The following is a 27,530-nucleotide window of genomic DNA, read 5'->3' as shown; positions in this document are numbered from 1 at the left end:
TGGACTGGCAAACGATGCGTTGATTGGTAGTTGAAGGTGGAATGCTTGTAGTTTATTGGTTACATTAGATCTATCCCAATGTCATTGGTTTATGACGTGCCTCTTGGACAACTAGTAGGCGGGGTCCAAACCCGACTTCTAACTAAGGTGAACGTCATGGCTGCTTCTGTGGTGAGAACTGTAGGGTCAAATCTGGGGAAAAACCTGAGAGAAATACGCTTACATCTCTGTCAGACATCTGAAGCTAGTCAGGGGGCCAGGTAACTATCAATTAATAACATTCATGGCGGGGTAATGTTAAAATACATGATAGGATGAAACAAGTTCATTTTAGATTATATATATATATATTATATATATATATTATATATATATATATATATATATATATATATATATATATATAGTAAATGAAAGCATTTTAGTGGATGTTCATTATTTATGCTTTCCCAATTACCATTCCCTGTAATATAATACAAGAAGGTACAGAGAAAAAAAAAAAAAAAAAAAGCAAATATGTTCCCACCCAACATTAAGGAATGGAGTTGTGTTGAAGTATTTAGTGGACAATTGTGCAGTTTGCATCATTATTGCGCCTCATGACAAAAATATAATTCTGGATTGAAGGAATCAATCAAAAGGAAGGAAGCTACCAGGTCACCCCAGGCGTCCTGCACAGTATGCAATCACAAAGCAATGGGACAGATTTGCTAAGCATGAGAGATGCTGCACGACTTTGATTCTAGGGCCTTTGTGTAAATGTTGCACTTGTATAAATGCTTAATAAATATGAAGCACCCATTTTTTTAAGGTCTTTGTTCGCACATCTTGTAGCTGTTTGCCGTTTTGTTTTAACAGGAATTTCATCGAACAGCATTATGTGACTTTGAAGAAAGCCAATCCTGAATTTCCATTCTTAATCAGAGAATGTTCTGGAGTCAAAGCTAAACTATGGGCCAGATATGGTAAGTTGAAAAAAAAAACCACTTTAACAATCGGACATCCCTCTTGAGTGGTTGTGCCTTGTGCTTCTGCAACCCTGCACCTTCTCATTTGTTATTGCTTATGCAGACATGTAGTTTAAAACTGAAATCCTTGATAAACAGGAACACTGACTGCGTCATCATCTGCATGATTCATAGACAATCCAGCCAGGTGTAGCCTCACCATTGTTTATAGTTGGTTTGATGTACACAGAAAATCTACCATGTAGAATTTAAGGATGGGATGATCTGCCTATCTATTAAGGGACAGTGACACTGGAGTCATTGCTTGTTCATAGTAGAGCAATAAATAAAGAGCTGAAGTAGGTTAGGACTATGGGTTTGCATAGTTGGGGGGGGGGGGGGGGGGGGGGGGGTCTTCTAAGAGCACAGCTGTCCCAAAGCAGTCCTACAAGTGGAAAGTGTGTAAAGGGTTTTGGAGGACAATCATTAGAAAGCAAGCAATTTACTCCTCCTGCTTCCAAGAGACTAAGTTTAGTATTCTGTTAATTGTTCTGTTTTGTAGATTTTGGTAAAGAAAGGAGCGTGCCCTTGGACAACATGAATGCAGACCAAGTTGTCAAAGCTTTGGAAGCAGCGGTCAATGCCAAACCATGAAGATCCATCAGAAATTGGTTGTACCTGTGGGATCCTATTATACACACTTTACTGGAACATAGTTTGTGTCAATGTAATGCAATTGAAATCCCAATGCATGTTAATAAAATTAAGTCCTATTGTATATGCATATTATTTTATTTTAATTATCCATAACTATTAAATGCTCAACAGTACTACGCTTAACTTTGTTTCTAAGTATTTCTTATTTCTTTTAAATAAAAAAAAATTAAAAATCATACAGGCAACAAAGGACAGGAATGCGGTAATTATGCACAATTTATTTTTTAGTTGAATTCATGCGAGAACAAAACAGACATTTTTAATACAAAGAAGCCTGAAAACCTACTGTATGCCATCCTGTACAAAAATGTTGTAAATATTTTAAATACTCCATATTGGGGCATTCATAAAGTCACGATTTTCAGTATCATCATTTCTGTAGCTTACTTACAGTGCAAAGGTAAACTGAGTTTTTATCACCGTAATGGCAAAAAAGTCAGTTTGTTTATTTGCTGTTGCATTAAATAAGAAAGCTCTACCCAACCCTTAAGGTTGAAATCTATAAACAGGAAATGTAATGTTGTAATATGATCAATTGGGTTCCACAACCAATTCAGTGTGATTCCTGAGATGAACTGTAAACATTTTCCTTGGAGCAGACCTCCATGTGCTGTACTTATAGTGCAGGAGTATTAATCTGAAAACCAAATGTTGAAAAACACGTTTATACAAATTTTTCCCCAGTGCTAAGTTTAAAGCATTATTTTTGTCAGAGTTTATGAAGAATAACATCAGTGTAGGTCCCTACAACTGAAGATAAGGGTAAAATGCAAGGAGAGGGGCCTAAGATGTTTATAAATCTGCAGTACCTTACACCTGCATGGGCATTCTTTTTTGTAAACCTGTGATGTCTACACAAAGACCCCCTTAAATTTAAGTTTCTATTGTGTATAATGTCAAATTTTAAAACCTTGGCTATCACTCATTTTAATGCGGTGTACATCAGAACTTAATTCCCAGCAGTTTATTAATTGATATATTATGTTCTTTAGTGCTCAAATAAACTTAAGAGATCATCAAGTTTTAAATGTGGGACTGAAAGGCAATTACATGGTCTCAAGACGTGTTGATCAAAGATTAAAACAGCCACCAGTGAGTAGCATTAATTATTAGAACAAGGTCATGATCCTTACTTGCGGGATGCTCGCCATAATAATGTGGAGCAGTTCCAAATTGAGACGGACTACCTTGGGCTAGGCCATTCTGAGGGTTGCATGGAGTGCAGAGAAGATCTCTCGCTGCTGCAGCTGCTGGCAGTACACAGGCCCTTTCTCCGTAATGTTACACAGCAACCTGAGGACCTAAAATAACATGGCATGAGATTGCAGGCAGACTGAAAACTCGCCTACGAAATTTGTAGCAACAAAATATCCCAAATTCTCTCGTACTATGCTATTTATCCCTTTGGAGAAAGGGAGAAGCTGCATGAACACAGGTACCAGGTTCAGGTGGAACACAGCTGAGCAGAATACAGGATGGTCAGCTAGAAAAACAAAACAAACCCCCCCCCAAAATATCAGTTAATACAGTTAGAGGTGTTTGTGAGCTAGTTAGCCAAGCAGGGTGACATGGGCATGGCCAGAGTCAATCCTGATTGCAGTACAAATCCTTGCTTTTACTGATTGACAATGCAGACACATGAGATCTGACCACATAGTGCTGAAGGGGCACTGACAGGGGTCACTGCAGCCGCTTGGTCTTATCTGTGAGGTTGTTGATGACCCACAGGCTTTCCCGTGCCACAGATGGATGCTGCTGTAAAAAGCCCTGGATGAAAGCACACAGCGCCACCAGCACTGTGCTGTCCCTCATCTGCAGCTCTCCATCCCGTGATTGGCCAACAGGTTTCCAAGACAACGGAGCACAGGATAAATCACCTGCAGGGTTTTGTTTATTGAAATGGAGGAAACTAGCTAAGAAACTGGCAACAAGTCAAGATGAAACAAAGCTAAATGCCATCAGAGTGGGCTGCGTCTTTCTTGGAACATAAAGTCATAAAGGCTTTAGAGGGCTACATATCTCACCTCTTACCTTTTATAAGCATTACAACTTTTTTTTTATTAGTAAATTACTCTTCTGAACATAGTTCAGTATTCCAGACTATATTTTCACTTTGGTGAAGTCCATTTAACCTGTCAAAACAGCGGATTCCCTGCCTGTGCAACAGGTAGAAGGACCCACCTTGAAACTGCAGCGTGGTGGCAGGTTAAACAGGCTTAATTCAAATGTTAACGGACCAAGAAAGTTGAAATGCTAGTAAGTGACATTTTTATACTCCATTGTGGTCTGGCTAATGGAGAAGTTAATTAGTAAAAGTTAACAACATGTTCATTTAATATGCAGCAATAAAAAGACATGGCTTACCAGATCCATTCCCTCTGTTGTGGTGCCTGACGCTACAGCTCCACCCAGTGCTACTAGTAGGGATGTGCACTTTGAAACAGCACCTTGAACCATCAGAAGGTTTGTGTTCGAATTGCTGTGCAAAAGGCAATAAACAGTCAGATTCCCTGTGATTAAAAACACAAGAGTTTCATTTCCCAAACACCAGGGCTACATTTTTGAGGGATAAATGCGTTACCTTGAGGCAATGTAATGCAGACACCAGACACACTCAATCGCTGCTCCAATCCCAAACTCTGAATCAGGCTGCAGTAACCTCTGCAGATGAGACATTACACCAGACTCTAAGACTGATCTGAGAATCAGAGAGGGTCTAGTTATGACCAAGGGTGGTGATATTGAAAATGAAACTGTACCTAGTTGGGTTTCCCTAAGACAGTATGACAGCGGATGTAAAGAAAGAGAGGAAGCTCCATTTTACATTAGTAACGAATGAGATGGCTTCACTCACTTCACAAAGATGTGCTGTGTCTCTTTATGTCACAGTGTCCTCCTGAAATTACGTAGAGTGTTAACCCTTTCCTCACTGCTCTGCTGGATACCACAGAACAGCTGCACAACCTATGGATCCAAATCATAAAGTTAATCCATTCCAGAACTTACAGCAAACATGACACCCCATGTGTCATATTTTTTGCGCCTTAGACATCAGCAATCACTATTGAAAGCTCAAGTCATTGTTTAATTCTGCATTTATCAAGTTTCACAATTCGTACCTGGCTTTTCTATTGGGTGTATGTACTCTCAATAATTCAGTGACGAACCTCTTTCTTTGACAGCACTTCAGTTGCAGTCTTCATTCCTCCTGCAGCAATTGCTTACTGACCAGCTGCTGGTCCTCCCCAGCCTTCCTTAGCACTGGAGAGAAATGTGGCATTAGAACACCAAATATGCATTTGATTTAGATTTTTCTTCTGTTCACTCACTTTGCATTTAGTTAATTGATAAATATAATGTATTAACATCTATTTTTGAAAGCATTTACTTTACAGCATTTTTTCACACCTGCCTAAAACTTTTGCACAGTACTGTGTGTGTGTGTGTATATATATAGCACTGGTATCTGGAATAGCACTGGTATCAGTGAATCAGACTAAAATCTATTTTAAGTGTTTCAAAAGAAACAAAGCTAAAACAATATGAATACAGTCCTCCCTGGCACCTTGTTTGACGAACCAGGCAAGTTGAATAGCTCCTGAGGTTTGCTCTCACCTTTCTCAAACTCCCTCCTCTTGAATTGAAAATCCTCCAGGTTACCACATTTAGGATGCACCTTGTACCGCACAGCTTTTAACCTGCACAAAAAGGTGTTCCAAACAATATATATATATTGCTTTAAAGACTTAGTAATAACTACGGCTTTAAAATTAGCAAAGAAACATTACCAAACTTTTTGTTTTTCAATACTTTATTTTCACTTATCTTGCCCCCATAACGTTTTGCTTGCAATTTTACATGTCTGTATACAAAGTCATATACAGTAGTTATCTACGTTAAGTACAGAACGCAAGATTGAGGTTGAATTGGGTCAAAATAAGAAAAACAAAATTGCTCTTCTACCTTCTCCCAACTATATGCACTTAAACTCAGTTACTTTTTCTGTAATGTGATGTGCTTCTACTATGGTACTATTTAAATTTGATATGTCTCCATACACGTTATTAACCTCCAGGGAAACAGCATCCAACCTCAATCAGAATCTTTGTTATGTGATTTTCTTTTTGGTAATTTTGATGTTTCGTGAACCATTGAAACATGCTTTTAACACATTGCAAACTGTAGCCATGTTGGCACTAGTTTCACCACTACTTAACAGTACACATCTTTGTTTCGAGTACGTTTGGGTCAAATGACAGTTGTACAGTGGCTCGCAAAAGTATTCACCCCCCCTTGGACTTTTCCACATTTTATTGTGTTACAACATGGAATCAAAATGGATTTTATTAGGTGTTTTTTGCCACTGATCAACACAAAAAAAGTCCATTATGTCAAAGTGAAAAAGAAAATGTCAGCTTCAACAACATTACTGCGGAGTTGATTCCAAACCCTCACAATTCTCTGTGTAAAAAAGTGCCTCCTATTTTCTGTTCTGAATGCCCCTTTGTCTAATCTCCATTTGTGACCCCTGGTCCTTGTTCCTTTTTTCAGGCTGAAAAAGTCCCTTGGGTCGACACTGTCAATACCTTTTAGAATTTTGAATGCTTGAATTAGGTCGCCACGTAGTCTTCTTTGTTCAAGACTGAACAGATTCAATTCTTTTAGCCTGTCTGCATATGACATGCCTTTCAAGCCCGGAATAATTCTGGTCGCTCTTCTTTGCACTCTTTCTAGAGCAGCAATATCTTTTTTATAGCGAGGTGACCAGAACTGCACACAATATTCAAGATGAGGTCTTACTAGTGCATTGTACAGTTTTAACATTACTTCCCTTGATTTAAATTCAACACTTTTCACAATGTATCTGAGCATCTTGTTAGCCTTTTTTATAGCTTCCCCACATTGTCTAGATGAATACATTTCTGAGTCAACAAAAACTCCTAGGTCTTTTTTTTTTTTTTTCCTAGGTCAATTTCAGTATGTCCCATATGATATTTATAATGTACATTTTTATTTCCTGCGTGCAGTACCTAACACAGAGGACAACATATTAAAGATACAAACGAGTGTACACACACAGATCATATAAGTCTAATTAATATAAATTTCCTTCACATATTATTAAACCACATTTTGAATGAAAGAAACAACTAATAAAACAAACAAACAAAAAAGCCAGTCAGTCCACGGGTCGCAGGCTGATGAGCTGATGAAAAACAAAGTCTGAAGGCAGTGACTGAATCGCGAGAGGACCACCTAGTGGTGAAAGAATGGAACGACACGCAGTACAGTCACGTTCAATAGAAATAAATAAATAAATAAATAAATAAATAAATACAACTCTTTAACTTTGTTTAAACTAGTACGGATCACTAAACTTTTAAAATAGTACTAAACCTAGGAAAAAATGTATTTTATTTGTAATGTAATGTATTTTATTTCATTCAACTTACGAAGCTAAATTAGTTCATTTTATAGGGTGATGCAAAACGTTTTCCCATAGCTGTAGGTGTAAAAGACTGCCAGACAGGCTCCATTGTACCCCCAGATGCGGATACAATAACTGAAGAATGTCTGAAGTTTCTATACAATTAGATTAACGGTTCTCTTAGATACCTGTAAAACTCTAGAATGTGCTGTGCATAGAGATGTACATAGGAATCCATAGTAGAAAAGTTCCATAATATCAAACAATCCCAAGTACACAGTTATGTATACACACAACATACACTTTATTTCCAAGTAATTTATAATTTGGGCCCAAAGTTGGTTCATGCTTTACTGCTTTAGCCCAAAAGCTGATCCTACTGAACAAAAGCAACAGACAAGGGTGTACTTGTTAACAGATTTAACATTTAACCAAACAGCAGCACTCTGAAACACAAATGATGTCTGCTAAACTGGAACTAAACCTTTACTTCCAACTGTAGGTACACAAACATAACAAAGAGTATAAAATATACATTGAGCTTGTAAGAAAACTACAAAAAGTACAAACCGGAACAGAAAACCTTAGAACAAATAGAAAGAATCATGTCATGGTTTTTTTGTTCATTTTTTTTTTATACAAAAAATAAATAAAAAAATGATATATTATATATTTTATATCTATCTATCTATCTATCTATCTCTCTATATCTCTCTATATATATATATATATATATATATATATATATCATATATAATAATCTATATATCTCTCTCTCTCTCTCTCTCTCTCTCCTCTCTCTCTCCACTCTCTCTCTCTCCCTCTCCTCTCTCTCCTCTCCTCCTCTCTCCTCTCCTCTCCTCCTCTCGTCTCTCAGAGCTATATATCTATATATATATATATATATATATATATATGCATCTGTGGATGGTGCTTCTTTTCCCTTTAGCTCCACTGCGATTCAATTTTTCCAAACCTGAAGTCCACCTTATCTGACGTAAAGCAAACTTTCACCTTTAATACAAAACAGAAAAAGTCATTAGATTAACACTGAAATCTGCATTGCCAGCTAATTAGAGTACATCCATGAACTTAACAGCACCTAAATCAGACTTCCATATAAAATGACACATTGAGAATGCAAGTAAGTGTACACAAAGGTTGCAAACAGGGAATCTTCTCATTGTAAAATAAACAGGTTTACTGATTTCTTTTTGTCTTTTGCTGCAAGAGGGGACTTTCCTATTAACCATTACTAGCCGACACGTCTGAAACCATAGTTTAATGTTCTTCCCATACGTACCTTCGGTTTACATGGACAGTGTCAATTTACTCTTCTTTTTTTTCTGAGAAGTAAAAAAAATAATAAAAACAAAACAAAAACACAGTTATTCTGCTTACATAAGCCATACACAATGCTAAACTGTTTATACAAACTTTTCCCATTTATTAACTCAACAAGGATGGTCAGCAAACAGGTGCTGGACACAATGTGTGGCTTGTTCATACCCACCAAATATGTACTATATATATAAAAATAAAAATATACACTATTTATATCTGTTGCCTGGCAGGAAACTTGGAGGGACGGACAGCCCACGGCTTAATATTTCCTCTTAAAGGGGCACACTGTCCAGTAGGACAGTGTGTTGGGAGACTTCAATAGCTACAGACTCCAACTGTGAGATGTTGATGGAGTTGTAATTTAAACTAAACTAAGGGGACAGTGAAATGGACACCACATATAATTATGGCTCAGACAATGGATTTTACACCTTAAAAGACAACCTGAACATCTTAAATCTAACAAGCCACAAAACTTAAAACACAGTTATGCCAAGGCAGGGATCCTTCGCTCCTTACCTTTGCTGACAGAGACTGTGTTAATACAGGGCTGTTACCAGTCGAGCAGGGTGTGCCCAGACTGAACCCAAGAGCAGGCCGGAAAGGGGTATTCTTAAATTTTTTCTTCTTGTATTTCATGGACTTCTTTTCTACAATTGACAAAAATAATAACAACAACAATGACGGAAAAACAGGGCTGTTCACAAGTAGTGTAGCTGTTGTCTTTTTACAACTGAGCCCAATATTAAATTTAAATTATCATTTGATCCTATTATGCCTCAAAAAAATATCCCACGAGGACCACCACTTGGATCGTATTGCAGCCTGCATACAGCTAAACATATTGTATTGTTACGTTTGGTGTATCAGCACATCCCTATTCACAAGTCCTTGAATTCAAACGGTTTATTTACTGAAAGAACAGTTCCGATGTGTTTTCTTTTCTTTAACAGTTTTCAGTTTTTTACATTAATTACTGTTAAGTAACCAATCACGATTAAGTAACCAATCATAATGGGCAAAGGTAAAAGATGAACCCTACATAATGCACACCAGCAAGTGCCCCTGTAATTTCACCCAGCAGTAAGGACACCAGGCAGAGTAATGGTCTCTTGAAGATAGAAAGATGGACTCTTGTGATTGTACACTTACTTTTCTCCTGCTTTTCTCCCTTTACTAAAATAGGGCTTGGCTTTGCACTTGATGGGGAGACAGATTTGCTGTCCTCGCTCGCCAGCCTCAGCTTTTTAACCAGCTTTGATTTCTTCTTTTCTCTCTTTGCCCCTGCAGCAGCAGTGCCTGCAGGTAGTTTTCTCTTCCTCTCCTCAGATGAAGACTGCTCCGATTCAGCCATCCTTGATGCTCTCTTTCCTCCAGTAATTTTTTGTTTCTTTCCTCCACTGACTTTGATGGCCGTGGTGGCTTCCCCGTCCTCAGCGTCACTGTCAGAGGTCTCTGGTGACTCGTTGACTGCAATGGAAAGCAGCTGCTGGACTGTCTTCCCCACAGCAGTCTCTTTAGTATTGCCCCCAGTAGGTTTGGGACTTTTAGGTGCTGCCTTGGCTTTTGTTTTCCTCTCAGCTTTCACTGCCAGTGCTCCTTTCTCTGCTCCTTTTTGGCTTGTCTTCTGTGCCGAGTGGCTTACAGTAGAGGTTGACATTGTCGTGGCTTCTTCCTCGGAAGAGTCACTGTCTGCGAAAAACAATTTTGCAACATGCGAATAAAAAGAAAATCAAGAAATATCAACTATCAAGCTTTACAATATAAGATACAGTTCCCTGTATACAATATATAATATACAAACCCAGTAAAGCGCAAGATACAGTTAATACAAAGAGAGGTCACATTTCAATGCACGGCAAACTTGGAGGTAGAAGATGGGCATTTATTCTTCCGCAGACAATTTCCCTCTCAATCCAGTAGCAGCCCAGCCACATGACGAGTGTCTAAATTATGGCACCAATAAAAATGACTAAAGCCTCTACGTCTTGTATATTCCTACACTGATTAATTAGGTATAAGAGGTTTTGCAGCAAACATGATTATCTCAAGTCAGAACCTATGGAGGGTTTGTAGACTGGCGATGTTAAACACCATTGTCTAATTACCTGAGTCACTGTCCTCCTCCTGTGCTTGGCTCTTCTGATTGGTGTTTGCAGGAGTTTTCACTGAAACAAACAGTTAGCAGCATGGCCCAAATTAGAAAATCACTAGAAGACACTGTTCATTTTCATGTAACTGCCACATCCATCTTTACATCTAAATAGAATTGTCTTCCTTTTACAGCCAAAAAAAAGAAGAAATTGAATAAGGCATTTTGTATTTATTAAAAGAAGACAATTACAAGACCTGGCCTTTTTTGTATGGAATAAGAAGGTGTTTTCCCCACCCTGCAATGTTTCTGTGTACCTGTAGGCGTGCGAGTCGGCTCTCTGCGCTTCTCCAGATCCGTGTCTCTGCCGTGGCTCTCAGAGCGATCCTCCTGCGCTGGAGTGCCCGCTGGCTTCACGGGAGTCTTGTTCCTGCTCGATGCAGGCATCACGGTGCCTTTGTGCCCGAGCTTCAGGGGGCATGGGTTCAAGGAACACTTTTTCTGCTGCACTACTTTGGCAACCAGGGCCTTCTGTGCTTGAAGGGACTAAACACGTATTTCATTAGTACTAGAACTATAATCAATAAAAAACAAAGTCCACAAAATCTTTACCATAAATTTAACTGCAAAAACAACAGTTTCACTCACTGACCCCCCCCCCCCCCCCCCCCCCATTTAACATTACCAGTATAACTTATTTTATTTTAGTATAATTTATTCCCCCCTCAGTAATTCCATTTAATACAATATACAAATGGTCATACTCAGAATAGAACACCATCTACACCAGGGGGTCCAGAGTATAAAGGGTTAAATGGGCTGTTACTGTCGAACCATGTTTTGGACAGTTTACAGACAGTACCTCACTCAGTCTGTAGTATGGTGTACGTATCCTTTAACAAGATAGGAAAACCAAAAGAGCAACTGTCCTAGTGTGAGTATTCACCAGAGCAGGGCCATTGCTGTAGGCTGTCTTCTATACCTGTGCTGGGTCTTCGTCGCTGGAATCGTCAGTGCTCTCACTCTCACAAGTCTTTGTCTTGGAAATCGTGGGCACAGCTAACCGCTTCGGGGTAGCATCTGGATAAAAAGAAAACAGAGCTTCACTGGGTCAAACGTCATTTACTGCGCATCTGTGGTACGACAGAAACTTAAGCTATTGTTAGATGTAGTGCATTTTTTATTGAGATATATACATTTTATACTAAACAAGTGTATGCATTTCTATAAAGCAAGGGCAACATAGACTATGTTGTAATGGCATTCACTGTAATGGCATTCTAGGCTGTATTGGTACAGTACCAGGTTTCTGCTGTAGCTTTACTACTGGTTTGACTGGTGTGCGCGCCTCCTCCTTGCTCTCTGATGAATCGCTGCTCTCATCCTCTTCCTTTCCAATCCCTGCCTTTGGGGTTACTTTGGCCTGGCTGGATGTGGCTTTTCCAGGCTGGGCCAGAGCTGAAACCTTCCCTGGGGTTGGCTTTGCTGCCCCTGGCTTGACAGGAGTGCCCTTGGTGAGTGTTTTCAAAGGAGTTTTAGAAACAGAGGTGGTTGCCTTTACAATAGATGCTTTCTGTGAATAAGAAGTTTATATTATACATTACGAATCACTGTCAACCATTTAGGGGGGAAGCAACATCTGGCTGATATAATGTAATAATCTCTAAACCTCATTTACTCACTGTAACAGGGCGAGGATCCCTGTACGTTTGTTTATGTTTAGAACAGGGTTCCCCCGCCCCTGTGTTGTATTTTGTTTTTGTGTATTTGTGTATTTGTATATTTGACGGCTAAGCAGTGTGTACTGTTTTTATTTATTTCAATGTGTTTTGGCAGAGGCAAGGTTGGCAGCTCGTCCTCTGCCAGTAATCAATAAACTTGTGCAGATTGTGGCCGAGGGGTAGTAGAATAATTACCAGCTAGTTAACTCCCTCGGCCGGTATATAAGCCTGCAGCTCTCGGCACTCGGGTGGGTGTTTGGAGGAGGAACGGGAGAGCCAGAGGAGAGAAACGAAACTGAAACTAAAAATATATAGGAACAGTGAGGGCAATTGCCCAGCCTGACCTGTGTTTTTGTGTATGGGATTTGTTTTATTTAAAACCTTTCTTTTCGCTCTGTGAACAGTGTTTTCTGTTTAGATATTTTATTTATTTTTGTTATTTAAATAAACGATGCACAGCGTCTTTTTGCCCTGCAGTACTGCCTGTCTGTTTGATTCCAGCATTCTGGCCTGATGTCACCACTCAGTCCATCCTGTCACACTCACTACCTCATATGCATTATCATTCTTATACAAGACCCCCATATCACAGTTAATATGTCAGATTTTTTTGAATACCAATTAGTGAGGAGGAGTTGTACTCAGGTAACCATCACATTGAACAGCAATGTGGCACACGTAAGGTTTATGAATTGCTTAATCATTGAATACATTTTAAAGGCTTTAACACCCACCCAAGCACCCCCATGCTTATACCTCTTTATATAAGAGTCTTTGTACCTGAAGAGGTTTCCTTGGGGCTTCCTCTTCCTCACTGGAGTCGTCACTGTCACTGTCGGATTCGGAGGCTGCAGGTTTGGACGCAGCAGCAGACAGGCTCTGTTTTGGAGTTGCTGCAGTAATCTTGAGAGCTAAAGGAGGAATCAGTGAGGTCCATTAGGCTGCTTTATTGCGAGAAGCAGTTATACCAAGTGTCATTTGCAGGTCAAATGCCCATGCAAAGTTTCATGAAATCTGAGGCAACTGGTTCGTAAACATAAGCCTTCATAAGCTCAAACAATCGCAAGCTAGAACTGATGAATAAAAATCAGCCAATCAATACTTTGCATTGACGAAAGCAACCAATCCTGTACCTGCAACTGCCGAAAGCCAGTCGACTGGAGCACAGACACAGCATCTTTCAACAAAGAGAGATGCAGACAGTTCAGTAATATTGCTCCATTCATATATATATTTCCAGGAGAGAAAGGCTTTGGCTGAAGGTAAAAACATGGCGAGTTAGGAGGCATTTTAGAGTGGTGTTTAATGAGAGATTGTGTTGGTAGTTCAGATTCCATCGTACACAGACTGTTCAGTAATTGCACCTTCGGCTCAGGATGCATAACTCCCGTCGCGGTCAACTTTCACATGGTAGAGCTATCATTGATTGGCACTACTGCTTAATTAGATCCATGCCTACAAATATTAAAACGGAATGTATACCTGGCTTCAGTGGAGTTTCAGCAGCATGGGGCTTTTCCTTCTCCTCCTCACTCTCTGAAGAGCCACTACTGCCACTCTCTGAACTCTCCTTCTTCCCCACTGCAGTAGTCTTTGAGCTGGCTTTGACCTGGCTTGGAGCTGGCTTGGGGGATTTTCCTGGGGTTGGAGAAGAAGCCTTCCCCAAAATATGGAATTTATTGACTTGCTTTGCTGGTGTTCCTGCCAGTGAATTTGCTATTGGCACCCTGACTGCTGCCTGCAACACAAACCAAGCTTGCAATTAATATGGTGAGGTAAAGAACTGGGATACTGCTGAAACCTGGATGATTAAGCACAGCACCTTCCAAACAGATCAGAGTTTGGATTGCAATGTTGCAACACTAACCCAATTCGCAGTCAACTGATCTGCACACTTGTAACTTTTGTCTGTTCCCCAAATAACTGCACAGCAAACAAACTTCAGTGACTATGGATCACCATGAAAAAAAAGCAACACACATTGCTCGTAACAACTGGCCTAAAAAATGCCTTAAATAAAAGGATCTGTTTGTGTAATAAAAATATGGTTACCATATGGAAGTGTGAACAGGATGGCTTTGCAGGGGTGACGTCAGACCAGAAATAGACTCCAAACACTGATAAATGGCGGTGAGTTTATTGTAAATAATAATAATAAAACAAAAGATTTAAACAAAACACACGACTGAAAATAAAGGGCGCGTTGGCCAAAGTAAATAGAGAGACAAACAAACAAACAAAGTGGACGAACCCAACAAGTACTGTATTTGTTTATATTTAATCTTTATATTTAAAATTACTCTCCTCTCTCTCACCTGTTCTCCACTTCCCGAACACAAAGCTTTTATGCAGCTGTACCGAGATTCGATTGCTAACAAGTCAATCAATTGGAGTCTCGGTACAACTGCATCTGAATTAATAAAAGTGCAATTCCCCATGCTCACATATTACCTGCACGTGAAGTGTTGTGCCTAAATACAAATATACATTTTAAACACTTGTGCTCATAACCCATATTTGTATCCCGTGTATTTTATACATAAACACCAACATTAACAGACTACAGACAACATACAACACTTAATAAAACAAAGGGGCAGAAAGAAAGGAAGTTAGTCAGATAATGAAGGAATTTTTTTTTTCTTTTCTTTTAAGAGCAACATGGCCAATCTGAGTCAGTATAACATCCTCAAGATCAGGGGTGTCAAACTCCAATCCTTCATTCCAACTTAAGCTCTCAATTAGCATCATTGATCAAAGTACTTGTTCAATTGGACATTTCATATTTTTTAAGGTCTTTTACAGTTGACGATTTAAAAAATGCACATGATTCAAGGTACACAAAACTATGAAACATTTTGAGACCAGGAGAAGTGTTACATTTGTCCAAGTAATCAAATCATTAGACCAATTCAGTAATTGAGAGCTCGGGTGGAACAAAAACCAGAAAACACTGCGGCCCTCCAGGAACTGAGTTTGACACCCCTGCTCAAAATACACTCCACTCTGGGATTTCAGATCAAGTACCTGATGAATTACAAGAACTGTAACCAACCTTTTAAAAACCCATCTTCTTTTCTAGTGTTATAGCTAGCAATATAAAATCCCTTGTCCCCTTTTGTTATGCTCAAGATATAATACATACAGGTCAGTGACACCAGACTGGCTAAAACCTTGCAAAGAGATTGTTACTTGCCTGTGCAGGTGGCTGCGCCTCCTCACTCTCTGAAGACTCACTGCTGTCACTCTTGGAGCTCTCCTCTTCCTTCTTCCCCACTGCAGCAGGCTTGGCTGTGACCTGGCTTGGATGTGTCCTGGTAGATCGACCCAGGGCTGCAGAAGAAACTTTTCCCGGGGCAGCCTTTGCAATGACTTGCTTCCCAGTTAGTCCAGACACTTGATTTGCCTTCGGCTTGATGAAGGCTTTCTACAACATAAACCAATTGAATATGGCTTCAAAGAACAATACAACAGAGTACAAAACACAGGAATATTCTTCTTGGTTTTAAACAGGTTATTTCGAGATCAGGAAGACACTGACAGATTTTGGGAGGTAGCAAAAAAAGTAGCCATGAGAACAAGATTATTTAATACAGTTTATTTGATTATAAATACAATTAAGGCACTAAGTATTACTTAAGATAACTTAGTACAGACTATAGTACAATTAAGTTATAGCGTTGGTCAAATGTTGAAGTAATTCAAAACTACCAGTGAAATACTATGACAAAGTGTCTGGAATTAAAATATCTTCGGGGGTCTGATTTGACTATCATGGTTGCAAATATTTATGAACTTGTATTTTATGCCCATTGCACCTTGTTATATTGTCCTTTGAAGCCATTTACCTTTTAAAGTAACAACGGGAAAAAGAGCTTCCCACACACCTGTACTGTTGCCTCTTCTTCACTCTCTGACGAATCACTGCTCTCGTTCTCTGAACTTCCTGTCTCCTTCTCTTTCCCAGCTGTGACCTTCCCTGGTGCTGACTTGACCTGAGAAGCTGTGCCTGAGGCCAAGGTCGCCGTGGCAACCTTTCCCGGAGTGGTGCTGGCCTGCACTGCTTTAGGAAGGGGTCCCTTTTCCACTGACGTTACCTAGGAAACATTTTTGGGTTAAACCAATAAAGACGTTTTAATACTGCACATTGGTAATACATCAGCCATTAAGTTTAGAATCTTGGAATTACCTACCAGGTAAAACCTGCTGTGTTGGGTATAGCTGCCTAATTATAACAGTCTAACCTGGGATTTTTTCTTTGCTTCTTGCTCGGAGTCTGAATCCTCACTGTTGCTTTCAGCCTTAGAAACTGGAGCTGCTACAACAAAAAGGAAAACAAACTAGCAAGTGTAAATAACAAAGCATGTATTTAAATACATCCCTAGCAAATACAGAGCCAGAAGTATCATAAAAAAGTACACTGCCATGACTACAATCCACCATGCAGTAGCTACACGTTGAAATGTATGCGTGACACAATGAGGAGTTATTCCATATATACTCAGATACAGATACTCTCAATAAATTGTGGTAAATAATGTCTGAACCTACTTTATAATTGTATAAGCAGGTCTTTAGGTAAAACACACTGTACATACAGGGATTTCACTTTCCCACCAACAAACAAAATGCTTTATTCATGTACCAGGTTTCTGTGGTGGTTTCACAGCTGGCGTCTTTTCTTCCTTGCTCTCCGACGAGTCACTCTCAGAGCTCTCCTCCTTCTTTGGAGTCTTAGACTGTTTAGTAGTGGAAGGCACAGGCTTGCTGGGGGCTGGGCTTGATACCTTTGCTGGGGTGGCCTTGTTTAGGATGAGCTTTGAGGCAGCAAGGTTGGCTTGGAAAACTTTTCCTGGAGTGGCTTTGGCAGGAATTGCTGCCGGTTTTACCTACAAAAGATAAGGTGTAAGAATTCTAGGAATACAGCCAAAAATACAATTAGCATTTATTTAAAGACTTTTCTTCAGATGCCTTCTTGTCCCGATTAACCAATCACTGCTTCTCTTGTTACTCACAGGTTTGCCACACAGTTGCTATGGTTACCCTTACATGATGCATTAAATTTTAAATACTACACAATATTATCTTGAAAACTGAAATGAAAAATGCATGTTCAACTTGAACCACATACTGACTGACAATGTGAAAAAAGCAACATACTGGATAATTTTACTAACCCTATGGTCGTTTCAATGTATGCAAATAAATGGGATAAACAAATAAAATCAACAAATCTTTTATTTTATTTTATTTTTTTTGGAAAATGTACTAAACAAAAAAGTAGGTATTAACAGGTTACAATTTTATTTTACCATTCTTACACGCTGTAGATTTCAAAACCACTATCTAAACTGATTGTATTCAACAGTTAATACCAGAACATTGTAAAAATATCATTGACAATGCTCACAGTGGAAAACATAAAACAATAGTCAAAGCATTCCCACCACATTTAGTAATTTTGACATTTCAGATCAAGGTCTGCTACGATGGGGCAACATAATTCAAAACATGCAAGTATGAAACCACTGTAGCCATTTCCCAAAGTGAATTGTTCCGAAATGCAATTAAAAACACGTGTAAGTATGTTGTTACCGGGGCAGGTTTTTTCCCTGGTTCTTCCTCTGTGGAGTCCGAGTCTTCCTCGCTGCTGCTCTGGAGTATCTTTTCCAAGACAGCAGGGCCTGGAGACTTCCTTCCCTTAGCCAAGCCTGCAGACTCCCCTACTGCCTTACTGGCTGCCAGAGCAATGAAAAACAGCTCATAATATATTCCTGTGCCATCAGCTTAGATCAAAGAATACAGCAGCAACTGAAAACACGGGCCTCAAACAAAAACATGTTACAATGGAAAATGAACTGGAAACATATATTTACATGTATAATTAAAATATGCAGGTGAAAGAGATGACTTTTTACACCAACTTCGAAGATTTCTATACTGGGAAAACATTTCCAGCAGGGCCCTATGACTCTTAAAGGCCTGAAACATGGTGTATATACAATTTGTATGAGTAGTAGACAATTTGGGTATCACTAATTTTCTGCAGGGCTCCAACTAGAAATGTACTGTTTGCTAAAGATGTAGCTCTAATCACAGTTCAGAATCACTCCAGTGGTCTTGCTGCACAGACCATGGGTCCCACAGCACAGGCACCAGGATGCAACACTTTAGAAAATAGGTACCAAAACTGAACACTCCCTAATGTAAATTGCACGCAAGGCAAAAATCATTTTTGTTATTCTTATAATATTTTATAGAACACACCAAAAACGCTCTTATATTTTCAACATCAGAAAGTAACAACCTGCAATATATTGTAAAGCTGTATGGGGCACTGTGCCCTTTTAATATGTGTTTTTCACAGACAGAAATCAGGCTGTTTCAGTCTTCATGGCAACAGTATAGATCAGTAAGCAGTCCAAGTTACCCTTTGCCTGGGTTTTGCTTGCATCCTCCTGGACCGAGCTCTCACTGCTGCTGGCAGGATCGGATAGGCGAGGCTTCTTGCATGGAGAAACACTATTCACTTGGTTTAACTTTCTCTTTTTCAAATGTTCTGGGGCTCTAGAATGCAAAAATAAATAAATAAATAAAACATGCAGTTTATATTTAAACATCACGAAACAGGAATAAGAAGCACTTTTTAGTTAACACATGTAAGAGAAATATTATAGAAAATTGGATTTGCCTGCCATGGAAGAGTACTGTAATCTTGCTCCCATAACCTTGTACGCTTTGCTTAAGATAAAGTTTTGCCTACATTGCAGTTGCAGCTGTGAGACAATGGATAATAAGATGAGCCAGACTTATCTTTCTTTTTTTGCTATACACACAAAACAGCCATTCTGTTATTTGCTTGCTTAGCTATATCCTATGTATGCATAGTTATAAATTGTTTCCCTTATATGCTAATATCTGAATCATCATTGGCTAGCCTTCTGCCTTACTGATAGTTTTAAGGTATATAAGAAACTGATCCAACTCTGTATGTTGGAACACTACTCGATGATTATCTAGCACCCTGTGTGTTGAGAGTGTTCAGTTTGCAAACTTAATAAATGAAGGCCTGTGTGTTTGGAACTCGCAGTCTCTCTTCCTTTATTAGAATTTCCACGACAATTCTTGGCGACGAGGATGGGATGGCTAGCTCTGTTTTCCAATCGCTCCCGGGGTCTTTGAGGTTAACCGTGCACGGGGGCTGCTTAGGAGTGGCTCAGGGAACCACACTCTGAAATAATTTCAGAGGAGAAGGACCCACCTTGAACCCGGCTGGGAGCATCAGTGGACGGATAGGCCATCCCGAACAAAGACAAAGGGTGAGACTGGTGTTCTTCATACATAAAATAGACCAATTGGTTCAGGTTCTGGGAACCTGGTAAAACGCGTTCTGGGAACGGGCTGCGCAAATAGAGTTCTGGGAACTCTATTGTCTAGAGGACAAAATTAAGATAGACCAATTAGTTCAGGTTCTGGGAACCTGGTAAAACCTGTTCTGGGAACGGGCTGCGCAGAAAAGTTTTGGGAACTCTGTTGGCTAATAGACATAGAAATCCTGATCCGGAAACAGGTAAATTAAGTGATTTGACTGATCTATGAATAATACTAATAAGTAATTACAAATGAAACTAGTTAAAAAGACATTGTATGAAATACCGAATATTGAACCAAAAACAACAACCGAAAAAATTAAGTGCACAGTTTTGGAAAAAAAAAAAAAAAAAAGTCATACTACTAGTGTAGTTGATTAATATACTTAGCGCACTGTTGAATGGTAATTAAGAAAAGTTATATTTCTGTGCAACTGGTACAAATAAAAATAGGCAGTGATATAGTGTGTACGACAGATAACCGTGTGAATGAGCGAGTGACCATGTGTGTGTGTGTGTGGACGTGGGTTTGATTACAATGGGGTCAAGTAATAGTAAAAAAAAAGAGGTCTGTCTCCTTGACCCGCTGGTTGGACCGGGACGAACAATGGTTGATAAATGGGGTCACGGTGTTGTAGACCAGGTTGTTTTTTGGCACAAAATAACTGATCCCTGAGTGAAAGGAAGTTACAAGAATGTAGAGAAAAGTTAGAGTTTGAGAAGACAGAGAAAGAGAAAAAGACTGGGATAGTTATAGGAAATTGGAACGAGAAACAGAAAGACAAACAGCACTGCAAGCTAAAAGCATAATGGTAAAAGCAAGTCAGAAAGATAGTACTGAGGAAGTGAAAAAAAAAAGAAAAAAGACAGAGAAATAGATATTGCGACGTATTGTGTTTCTGTTTCCACAGCCCCTGCTCCTCAGCCTGACCGACCCATCCGGGTCCGCCACCCGTACCTCCGTGTCTGATATCCACCACAAGCAACCCGACATGTTTCCAAGGCGGTTCCCGATGGACTTGAGCCCCTTGGTCGCCCCCTGGACTGAGCTTCTTATCATCGCCAGAATCCCCTGAGACATCAGGATCTTCCAGCACGCTCACTACACGGTCGGGACCAAAAAGCAATCCTAACAACGGCATTATCATGCTCCCCCCCCCCCCCCCCCCCCCCCCCCCCCGCACTGGCTGTCAGAGGTCCTGATTCAGCGCACCTGGAGACAAGATGATATTAAAGACATTGCTACAAAGATTGGAGACGTGCTTTAGCAAACACAGCGGACTCCAACCAGGCACCGATGAATATAACAGTCTGCTAAAAGCAGCCATAATAAACTGACTTGTACCTGCCCTGAATAAACAGGTACGGATGACATGCATTGGATGGGAGACGGCTCCCCTCATTCAGATTATTGAACATTGCAAGCACGCTGAAAGTCAACAACGGAAGCAAGAGAGCAATCAAAAGACAAAAGCCGAAAAAGGAGTAAAATTGCAAGCAGCTCAGCTGGCTTATTGTCAGGGCGAAGGACCAACCCAAGGCGGATACCGACACGGATGGGGCGGGCGTGGTGGGAGAGGTCGGGGAGAGGGAAGCAGAGGCGGTGGCAACAGAAACTTTCAGAGCCAGAATAAAGACACTAGTTGCTGTAATTGTGGCCAGGAAGGACATTTTGCTAGAGATTGTCAGAAACACCAGCAAACCAACGGGAGTAACTGGCAGAGCGCTCCCCCACCACAAGTATCATTATACAGAACAGAAACCAGAATGAAGCGAGGCAGGGACAGCTGACAGCGAACAAGCAGTACGTGTTTACTTTTTCTAAACCACAAGAAGCCCCCACCGTTGATCTCTTCGTGAATGGCGAGTCATTTGAATTCTTAATTGATACTGGTGCTGCAATGTCTGTCATAAATGCTAGAACTATGCATAACCCAATGATATCAAATGAATCAGTAAAACAGTGGGAGCCTCGGGGGTAGTATTGAGGGAGAAAGTTATGATGCCTTAACTGATACAATATGAAGGGAAAACGTTTATGCATCGGTTTATTTTCTCTGAGTGCTGCCCTTGTAACCTAGCGGGGCGAGATCTACTATGTAAATTAAATTGTGAAATTGAATGTGAGCAAAATTAGTTACCGTTTCGTGTCCCTTGATGATGGCCCAAATGATTGAGACCCGTAGTTGGTTCTATTCATGGGATATATAAAACGGAAGCGAACAAATTGAGGAATTATTTAAATTGGCTCGACAACATTGGGGTCACGAAACTGGGTTTATATTACCTTATGCCTTACATTGCACTTCCCTGTACTCACCTTTATCAAGAGATTATGATTTTGAGAAAAAGTGGTTAGCACAACCTCCATTTAACTAAACGATTACGTGCACACCCTTGTATATAGGTTTACGCTTTTGTGTTGCAGCCATTAAACTAAATAGCGATCAGTTTTTACTTTCCCACACAACTGACTCAGTGCCACATATAAGCGTAGCAAAAACAGATGACGTAGAGTGGAACGATACTGGTGTCTGGCTATGTTGCAGGTGACTGGCAAAGTGAAGATGGGTTCAAATTCTCCCCCAGTGCTCGTGCTGTTTGCGCTCCTTTCTTTTGGGTCGCGCCTGTCCAACTGGAATTCATGGGGCAGAGAATCGAGATGTGCCCCCTGGGGAGGCACTGGGAGTCACGTTTTCACCCTTGCTGATCGGCCTCCCCGATTCTCTATCGGCAAAAGATAAGTATGACATTGGCCTTATGAAAGGGGCAGAGCCCCTAACAGTCACACCGGAAAGTACACACTGGCCTAGCCGCACCCAGTATCCTCTCAGCAAGGAAGCAGAGGAAGGCACTGCTCCTGTGCATGCGTCTTTGGTCTCTAGAGGAGCCATTGTACCCTGCCCAGACTCGCCTTGCAACACCCCGATTCTCCCGGTCCGCAAAGCCTCGGGAGAATGGCGCTTTGTTCAAGACCTCAGATAAGTAATTGACATGATACATGAAAGGACCCCTATTGTGCCAAACCCAGTTACTGTTTTGTCAGCTGTTCCCCCAAGTGCAAAGTGGTTTACTGTTATTGATTTAGCAAATGCATTCTTCAGCATCCCTGTTGCAAGGGACTCACAGTTTTGTTTGCTTTGACCTTTATGGGGAAACAATGGACCTGGAGTTATGCCTCAAGGGTTCACTGAGTCACCAGCCGTCTTTTCTACCGCTTTGGCACAGAATCTGGAAGGTTTTGTTCCCCCTGGTGGAAGCAAACTCATACAGTATGTGGATGATTTGCTTTTATGTTCTGAAACTCAGCACGCGTGCAAAACTGATACAAGAGCTCTTTTAGAGTATCTCGTTCATAATGGCCATAAGGTATCAAAAAAATTAAAAAGCTGCAGCTCGTGTCACCATCTGTAAAATACCTGGGACACGATATTACACTGGAAGGCAGGAAATTGAGCCTGGAGCGTGTCACTGCAATTCTGACACTGCCCCAGCCTGACGTTGCTAGATATGGCTGGCTACTGCAGAGCTTCAAGATTATGCTGAAGTAACACAGCCCCTAGCTGACTTGATACATAGCCATAAGATGACTAAGAAAGATACAATTGACTGGATTCCTGACAGACTGACTGCCCTAAAAAAAAAAAAAAACTTAAACAGCTCTTGTCTTCTCCGCCCTGTCTTGAGTTACCCGATCACTCTAAACCTTTTAACCTGTTTGTTTGTGTAAAGGGAGGATTCATGTCGGCAGTACTGACACAAGAGCACGGGAGGAGAACAACGTCCTGTGGCTTTTTACTCTAAGCGCCTTGATAATGTAGCCCGAGGGCGGTGGCTGCTGCCACTGAAGCTGTGCTGGCTAGTGCTGACCTAGTTGCAATGTGTCCTCTAACTGTACATGTTCCTCATGGAGTACATGCTCTCATTTCACAGGCCAAGGCAGCACATCTGACTCCAGCTCATCTACTACATTACCAGAATGTATTAATGACCATATCACATGTTGTGCTAAAACGCTGTACTGTGCTTAACCCTGCTACACTTCTTCCTACAGAAGCCGATGGAGAGCCTCACAATTGCATCGCCTTAGTAGAACAGGTCTGCAAGCCACGACCCGATCTTACTGATGTGCCCCTGTTGAACGTGCCAGGCACACACTAACGCTTCTGATCCTGTCTCTCAACGGAATGCTGTTGCAGATGCTGCTGCTAAAGCAGTGGCCGCATCAACTCAGGCCCCTGTGCTCCATGGTATCATTACCTGCCTTAACTGAATCTGTATTTTCTTTACAGGACATAGCTGACTTACAACACAGTGTGGGTCCAGCCGAGATAGCTCTGTGGAAAAACAAATGCTCTTATGAGTCTACTCATAAGATTTGGAGAGGATCCACCGTTCATGTTTCCTTTATGTAGCTAAGTTGGCACACGGCCAAGACCATGTGTCAAAGGGAGGGGTGGTGAATGTCGTTAACAATTTTTTGTTTGCTCCAGGTTTTTAAACATATGCTAACCAATTTTGTGCTAAATGTGTGATTTGTGTGACCAACAATGTAGCCCGCAGCACGCCTAAGTCCGTGTCCGCTCATCCGAGGCCTGAGGGCCCCTTTGAACATGTTATGATGGATTTTATTGAATTGACACCTTGCCAAGGTTACAAGTACTGCCTTGTGATAATTGATGCCTTTTTAAATGGATTGAAGCATTTCCCTGCAGACATGCCACAGCTATGGCAGTAGCAAAAAGCCTAATGAGAGAGATTATACCCCGGGTGGGGTCTGCCATCTAAATTGACATCTGACAATGGTTCTCATTTTGTGAACAGTGTGGTACAGAACATTTCTGAAAGCCTACAAATTGATTTACGCACACACTGTAGCTACCACCCCGAAAGCGGAGGCTTGGTGGAGAGAGTGAACCAAACAATAAAAACTAAACTAAGCTCATGGCTGAAACAGGGCTCTTCTGGGTTACAGTATTGCCACTGGCCCTGATGTACATGCACGGACGCACGCACAGTACTACCGGGCTAGCACCCCATGAAGTATTGACGGTATGCCCAATGCGGATGCTGAACACACCTTTTCCTCAAAATAGGCTCACCCTAATGGGATGTGAAAATGAAATGGTAAAATATTGTGCTTCTCTTAACAATGTTCTGAAGTCTAGTTTTCCCAGGGTAAAAGCCGCCCTACCGGAACCGAAGGAAGGGGCGCTCCACAGGCTCCTGCCAGGGGACCTCCGCCGGAAGCACTGCCATCAACAACACTGGACAAGTCCGTTCCAGGTGCTCCTGACAACACAGACAGCGGTGAAAGTCGCTGAACGATCAACGTGGGTCCACACCAGCCATTGAAGAAAAGTGCCCTATAGCCCGGAGGGAGATGTATCACCCCCTGGAATAACGTTGACGGCTCAGATGGCCTTGGGACAGTCAGCTTTGGACCCCCAGAGTCCTGACTTATTTTTCTTGGCAGCATATTAACTGTGTCTCTCACCTGGCTCTTAACTGAACTTAAAGATAATTAAAAGAGCTAGATATTACAAACCGCAGCCACACTGAAAATCACACAGAACTCAGAACAAAAAGAGAAAAAAAAAAAATCTGCAAGCGGGATACGTTGGGTTGTCACTTTGTCATGTTACACTATATGTTAAACTTTGTAAACCTTGCTTAACTTATAGTAATATGTGTTTGCTTGGGTATACAATGTGTTAAATTGTTTTGTTAAAACTACTGATGCAGTACTTAACTTACCACTCTAAATGCCTGTAGAAAACCATGACAATCCATTTTCTGAAATCATATTGTAATGTTGAGACATAGTCTCAAAAGGGAGGGAATGTAAGAGAAATATTATAGAAAACTGGATTTGCCTGCCATGGAAGAGTACTGTAATCTTGCTCCCATAACCTTGGACGCTTTGCTTACGATAAAGTTTTGCCTACATTGCAGCTGCAGCTGTGAGACAATGGATAACAAGATGAGCCAGACTTCTTTCTTTTTTTGCTATACACACAAAACAGCCATTCTGTTATTTGCTTGCTTAGCTATATCCTACATATGCATAGTTATAAATTGTTTCCCTTATATGCTAATATCTGAATCATCATTGGCTAGCCTTCTGCCTTACTAATAGTTTTAAGGTATATAAGAAACTGATCCAACTCTGTATGTTGGAACATTACTCGATGATTATCTAGCACCTTGTGTGCTGAGAGTGTTCACAGTTTGCGAACTTAATAAATAAAGGCCTGTGTGTTTGGAACTTGCAGTCTCTCTTCCTTTATTAGAATTTCCACCACACACCATCCCCCATCAGCTGTCAAGTAAGACGGACACCAACTTGCAGCAGGGAGATGCAACTTTTCTATATTACGCAATGAATAACATAATTTGCATAACAAATGAATGTCATGTTAGGTACATATATATTGCATACTGTGCGTGCATTACATATGTCAAGTGTTGACAATTTGGCCTACAACCCCTATACACTGCAACACCTAACAGCTATCGTCAAGTTCATATATAATTGCATTTGCAAATGTATAATGTTGATAATAGACTAGATTCGCGTTGATGTTTCAGGTGTTTTAAACCGCTGAAGCTATTCTGCTGCTAAACCGAGTCTCAAAAAGGTCACTGTGATTCAGTGGTGTTGCTAGGGGTTGTTTTAGCGGTTTGAACATCCCCACCCCCGAAATTAATTGTTCAACTACGTGGGGCAATTAAAACAAAACAAAACAAAACAAAAAAAAAAAAAAAACTGCCATGTGCAAATAGCTCGATTCACCACTAGCACAACCGTCCCCACGCCCCCCCATGTGCAAATAGCTTGATTCACCACCAGCACAACCCCCGCCATTGCGGTGACCCATTATCTTTTTAGTGGCTTTCAAAAAAACTGTGCCTTTGCTTTGGTTGACTTACTTTTCCCAGTATGAGTAGATGTCTTGCAGGGATGCCTCTTGCGCAGGTACAGCCTTCTGTAACAAAGTAAAACCGCAAGAAGTCATGTGTGTTATAAAATAGCGGCCGATCTACACGGACCCAGAAACTGCGTGTTGGGTTCATACATAGTTCATGGACCGCTTCACCTGTCTCTTTAAAAACATATTTATGTTTATATATATATATTACTATTTGTGCAACTTCATTTTCCAAGCATAACTTTCTACAATATTCATCTTTTTTATTTTTTTACAAAACGAAATATGTGCAGAATGCAGCAACATATTATTAATAATCGAATATAAATTAATAATATTACCTGCCCAACTTGCATTTTGAGTTCTTTAGCTGCTTTCTGGTACCCATTTTCATTAAGATGCTGATAAATCAAACGCAATAATTCGTTTCTAGAAGGGTCCCCATCTATAACAGACATCATGAATGTTACAACTAATCCTTATTTAATTCAAGTTGTTTCTACTGTATCGGTCTCCCCTCCCCTTAAACCTCATGCATTTTTCTCCGCCGTGCTAACGGAAGCTTTTTCTGGCTTCCCTTCAATATGCACTCTGGGAAATGCAGTTTTATTTTCTATCACAGTTTCAACTTTGTTTACTTCTGCTGACCACGGTGGGAGTCGGCAGTCATTTAATGTTAATTAAAACACTTCGAACAAACATAACTTATGTCTGATCTGTGCGCCCTCCCACCAGTCCCCTCCGCCTCCCTTGCATAACGCTGACGCAGTAATCATTTCAGTATAATATATCTGTGTCTTTACTGCCAGTATCTGCGGGGCACCTTGGATCGCTTTAATTAAGTAAACCTCTAAAGCTTTAAGACATGTACTGTAACTTGACATCAGTTTTAAGTGATCTTTAAAGAAGTGTAAACATTGCACACAGTTATTCTTGCCCTTTGCCAGAGCTAACAAACTGGCAATAAACAGAATACTTC

At 40.6% G+C, this 27,530-nt stretch overlaps 2 protein-coding genes across 2 annotated transcripts; one reads left to right on the top strand and one right to left on the bottom strand.

The window, feature by feature from the left end:
* Window positions 1-46: 46 nt before the first annotated feature.
* On the top strand, window positions 47-2,031 carry LOC121324655 (NADH dehydrogenase [ubiquinone] 1 alpha subcomplex subunit 2-like). The gene is made up of 3 exons (XM_041266759.1): window positions 47-260; window positions 859-965; window positions 1,510-2,031. Exons 1-3 carry the CDS (start codon window positions 79-81, stop codon window positions 1,599-1,601), a joined length of 381 nt encoding a protein of 126 aa, XP_041122693.1. The 5' UTR covers window positions 47-78; the 3' UTR covers window positions 1,602-2,031.
* Window positions 2,032-8,019: 5,988 nt separating this feature from the next.
* On the bottom strand, window positions 8,020-27,082 carry LOC121323909 (treacle protein-like). The gene is made up of 18 exons (XM_041265240.1): window positions 26,893-27,082; window positions 26,553-26,608; window positions 18,680-18,816; window positions 17,845-17,987; window positions 16,895-17,138; window positions 16,494-16,567; window positions 16,137-16,346; window positions 15,446-15,676; window positions 13,732-13,987; window positions 13,030-13,160; window positions 11,831-12,101; window positions 11,511-11,608; window positions 10,846-11,074; window positions 10,545-10,604; window positions 9,589-10,128; window positions 8,956-9,086; window positions 8,396-8,438; window positions 8,020-8,106 (listed from the first exon to the last, which is right to left on the bottom strand). The coding sequence occupies exons 1-17, from the start codon at window positions 27,010-27,012 to the stop codon at window positions 8,403-8,405; spliced, it is 2,967 nt and encodes a 988-aa protein (XP_041121174.1). The 5' UTR covers window positions 27,013-27,082; the 3' UTR covers window positions 8,020-8,106; window positions 8,396-8,402.
* Between the last annotated feature and the right edge of the window lie 448 nt (window positions 27,083-27,530).

The sequence above is a fragment of the Polyodon spathula genome, chromosome 12 (genome assembly GCF_017654505.1).
Source record: "Polyodon spathula isolate WHYD16114869_AA chromosome 12, ASM1765450v1, whole genome shotgun sequence".
Classification (NCBI taxonomy): domain Eukaryota; kingdom Metazoa; phylum Chordata; class Actinopteri; order Acipenseriformes; family Polyodontidae; genus Polyodon; species Polyodon spathula.
Note: the sequence above shows the minus strand (reverse complement) of the source record. Positions and strands in the feature narration are given on the sequence as shown.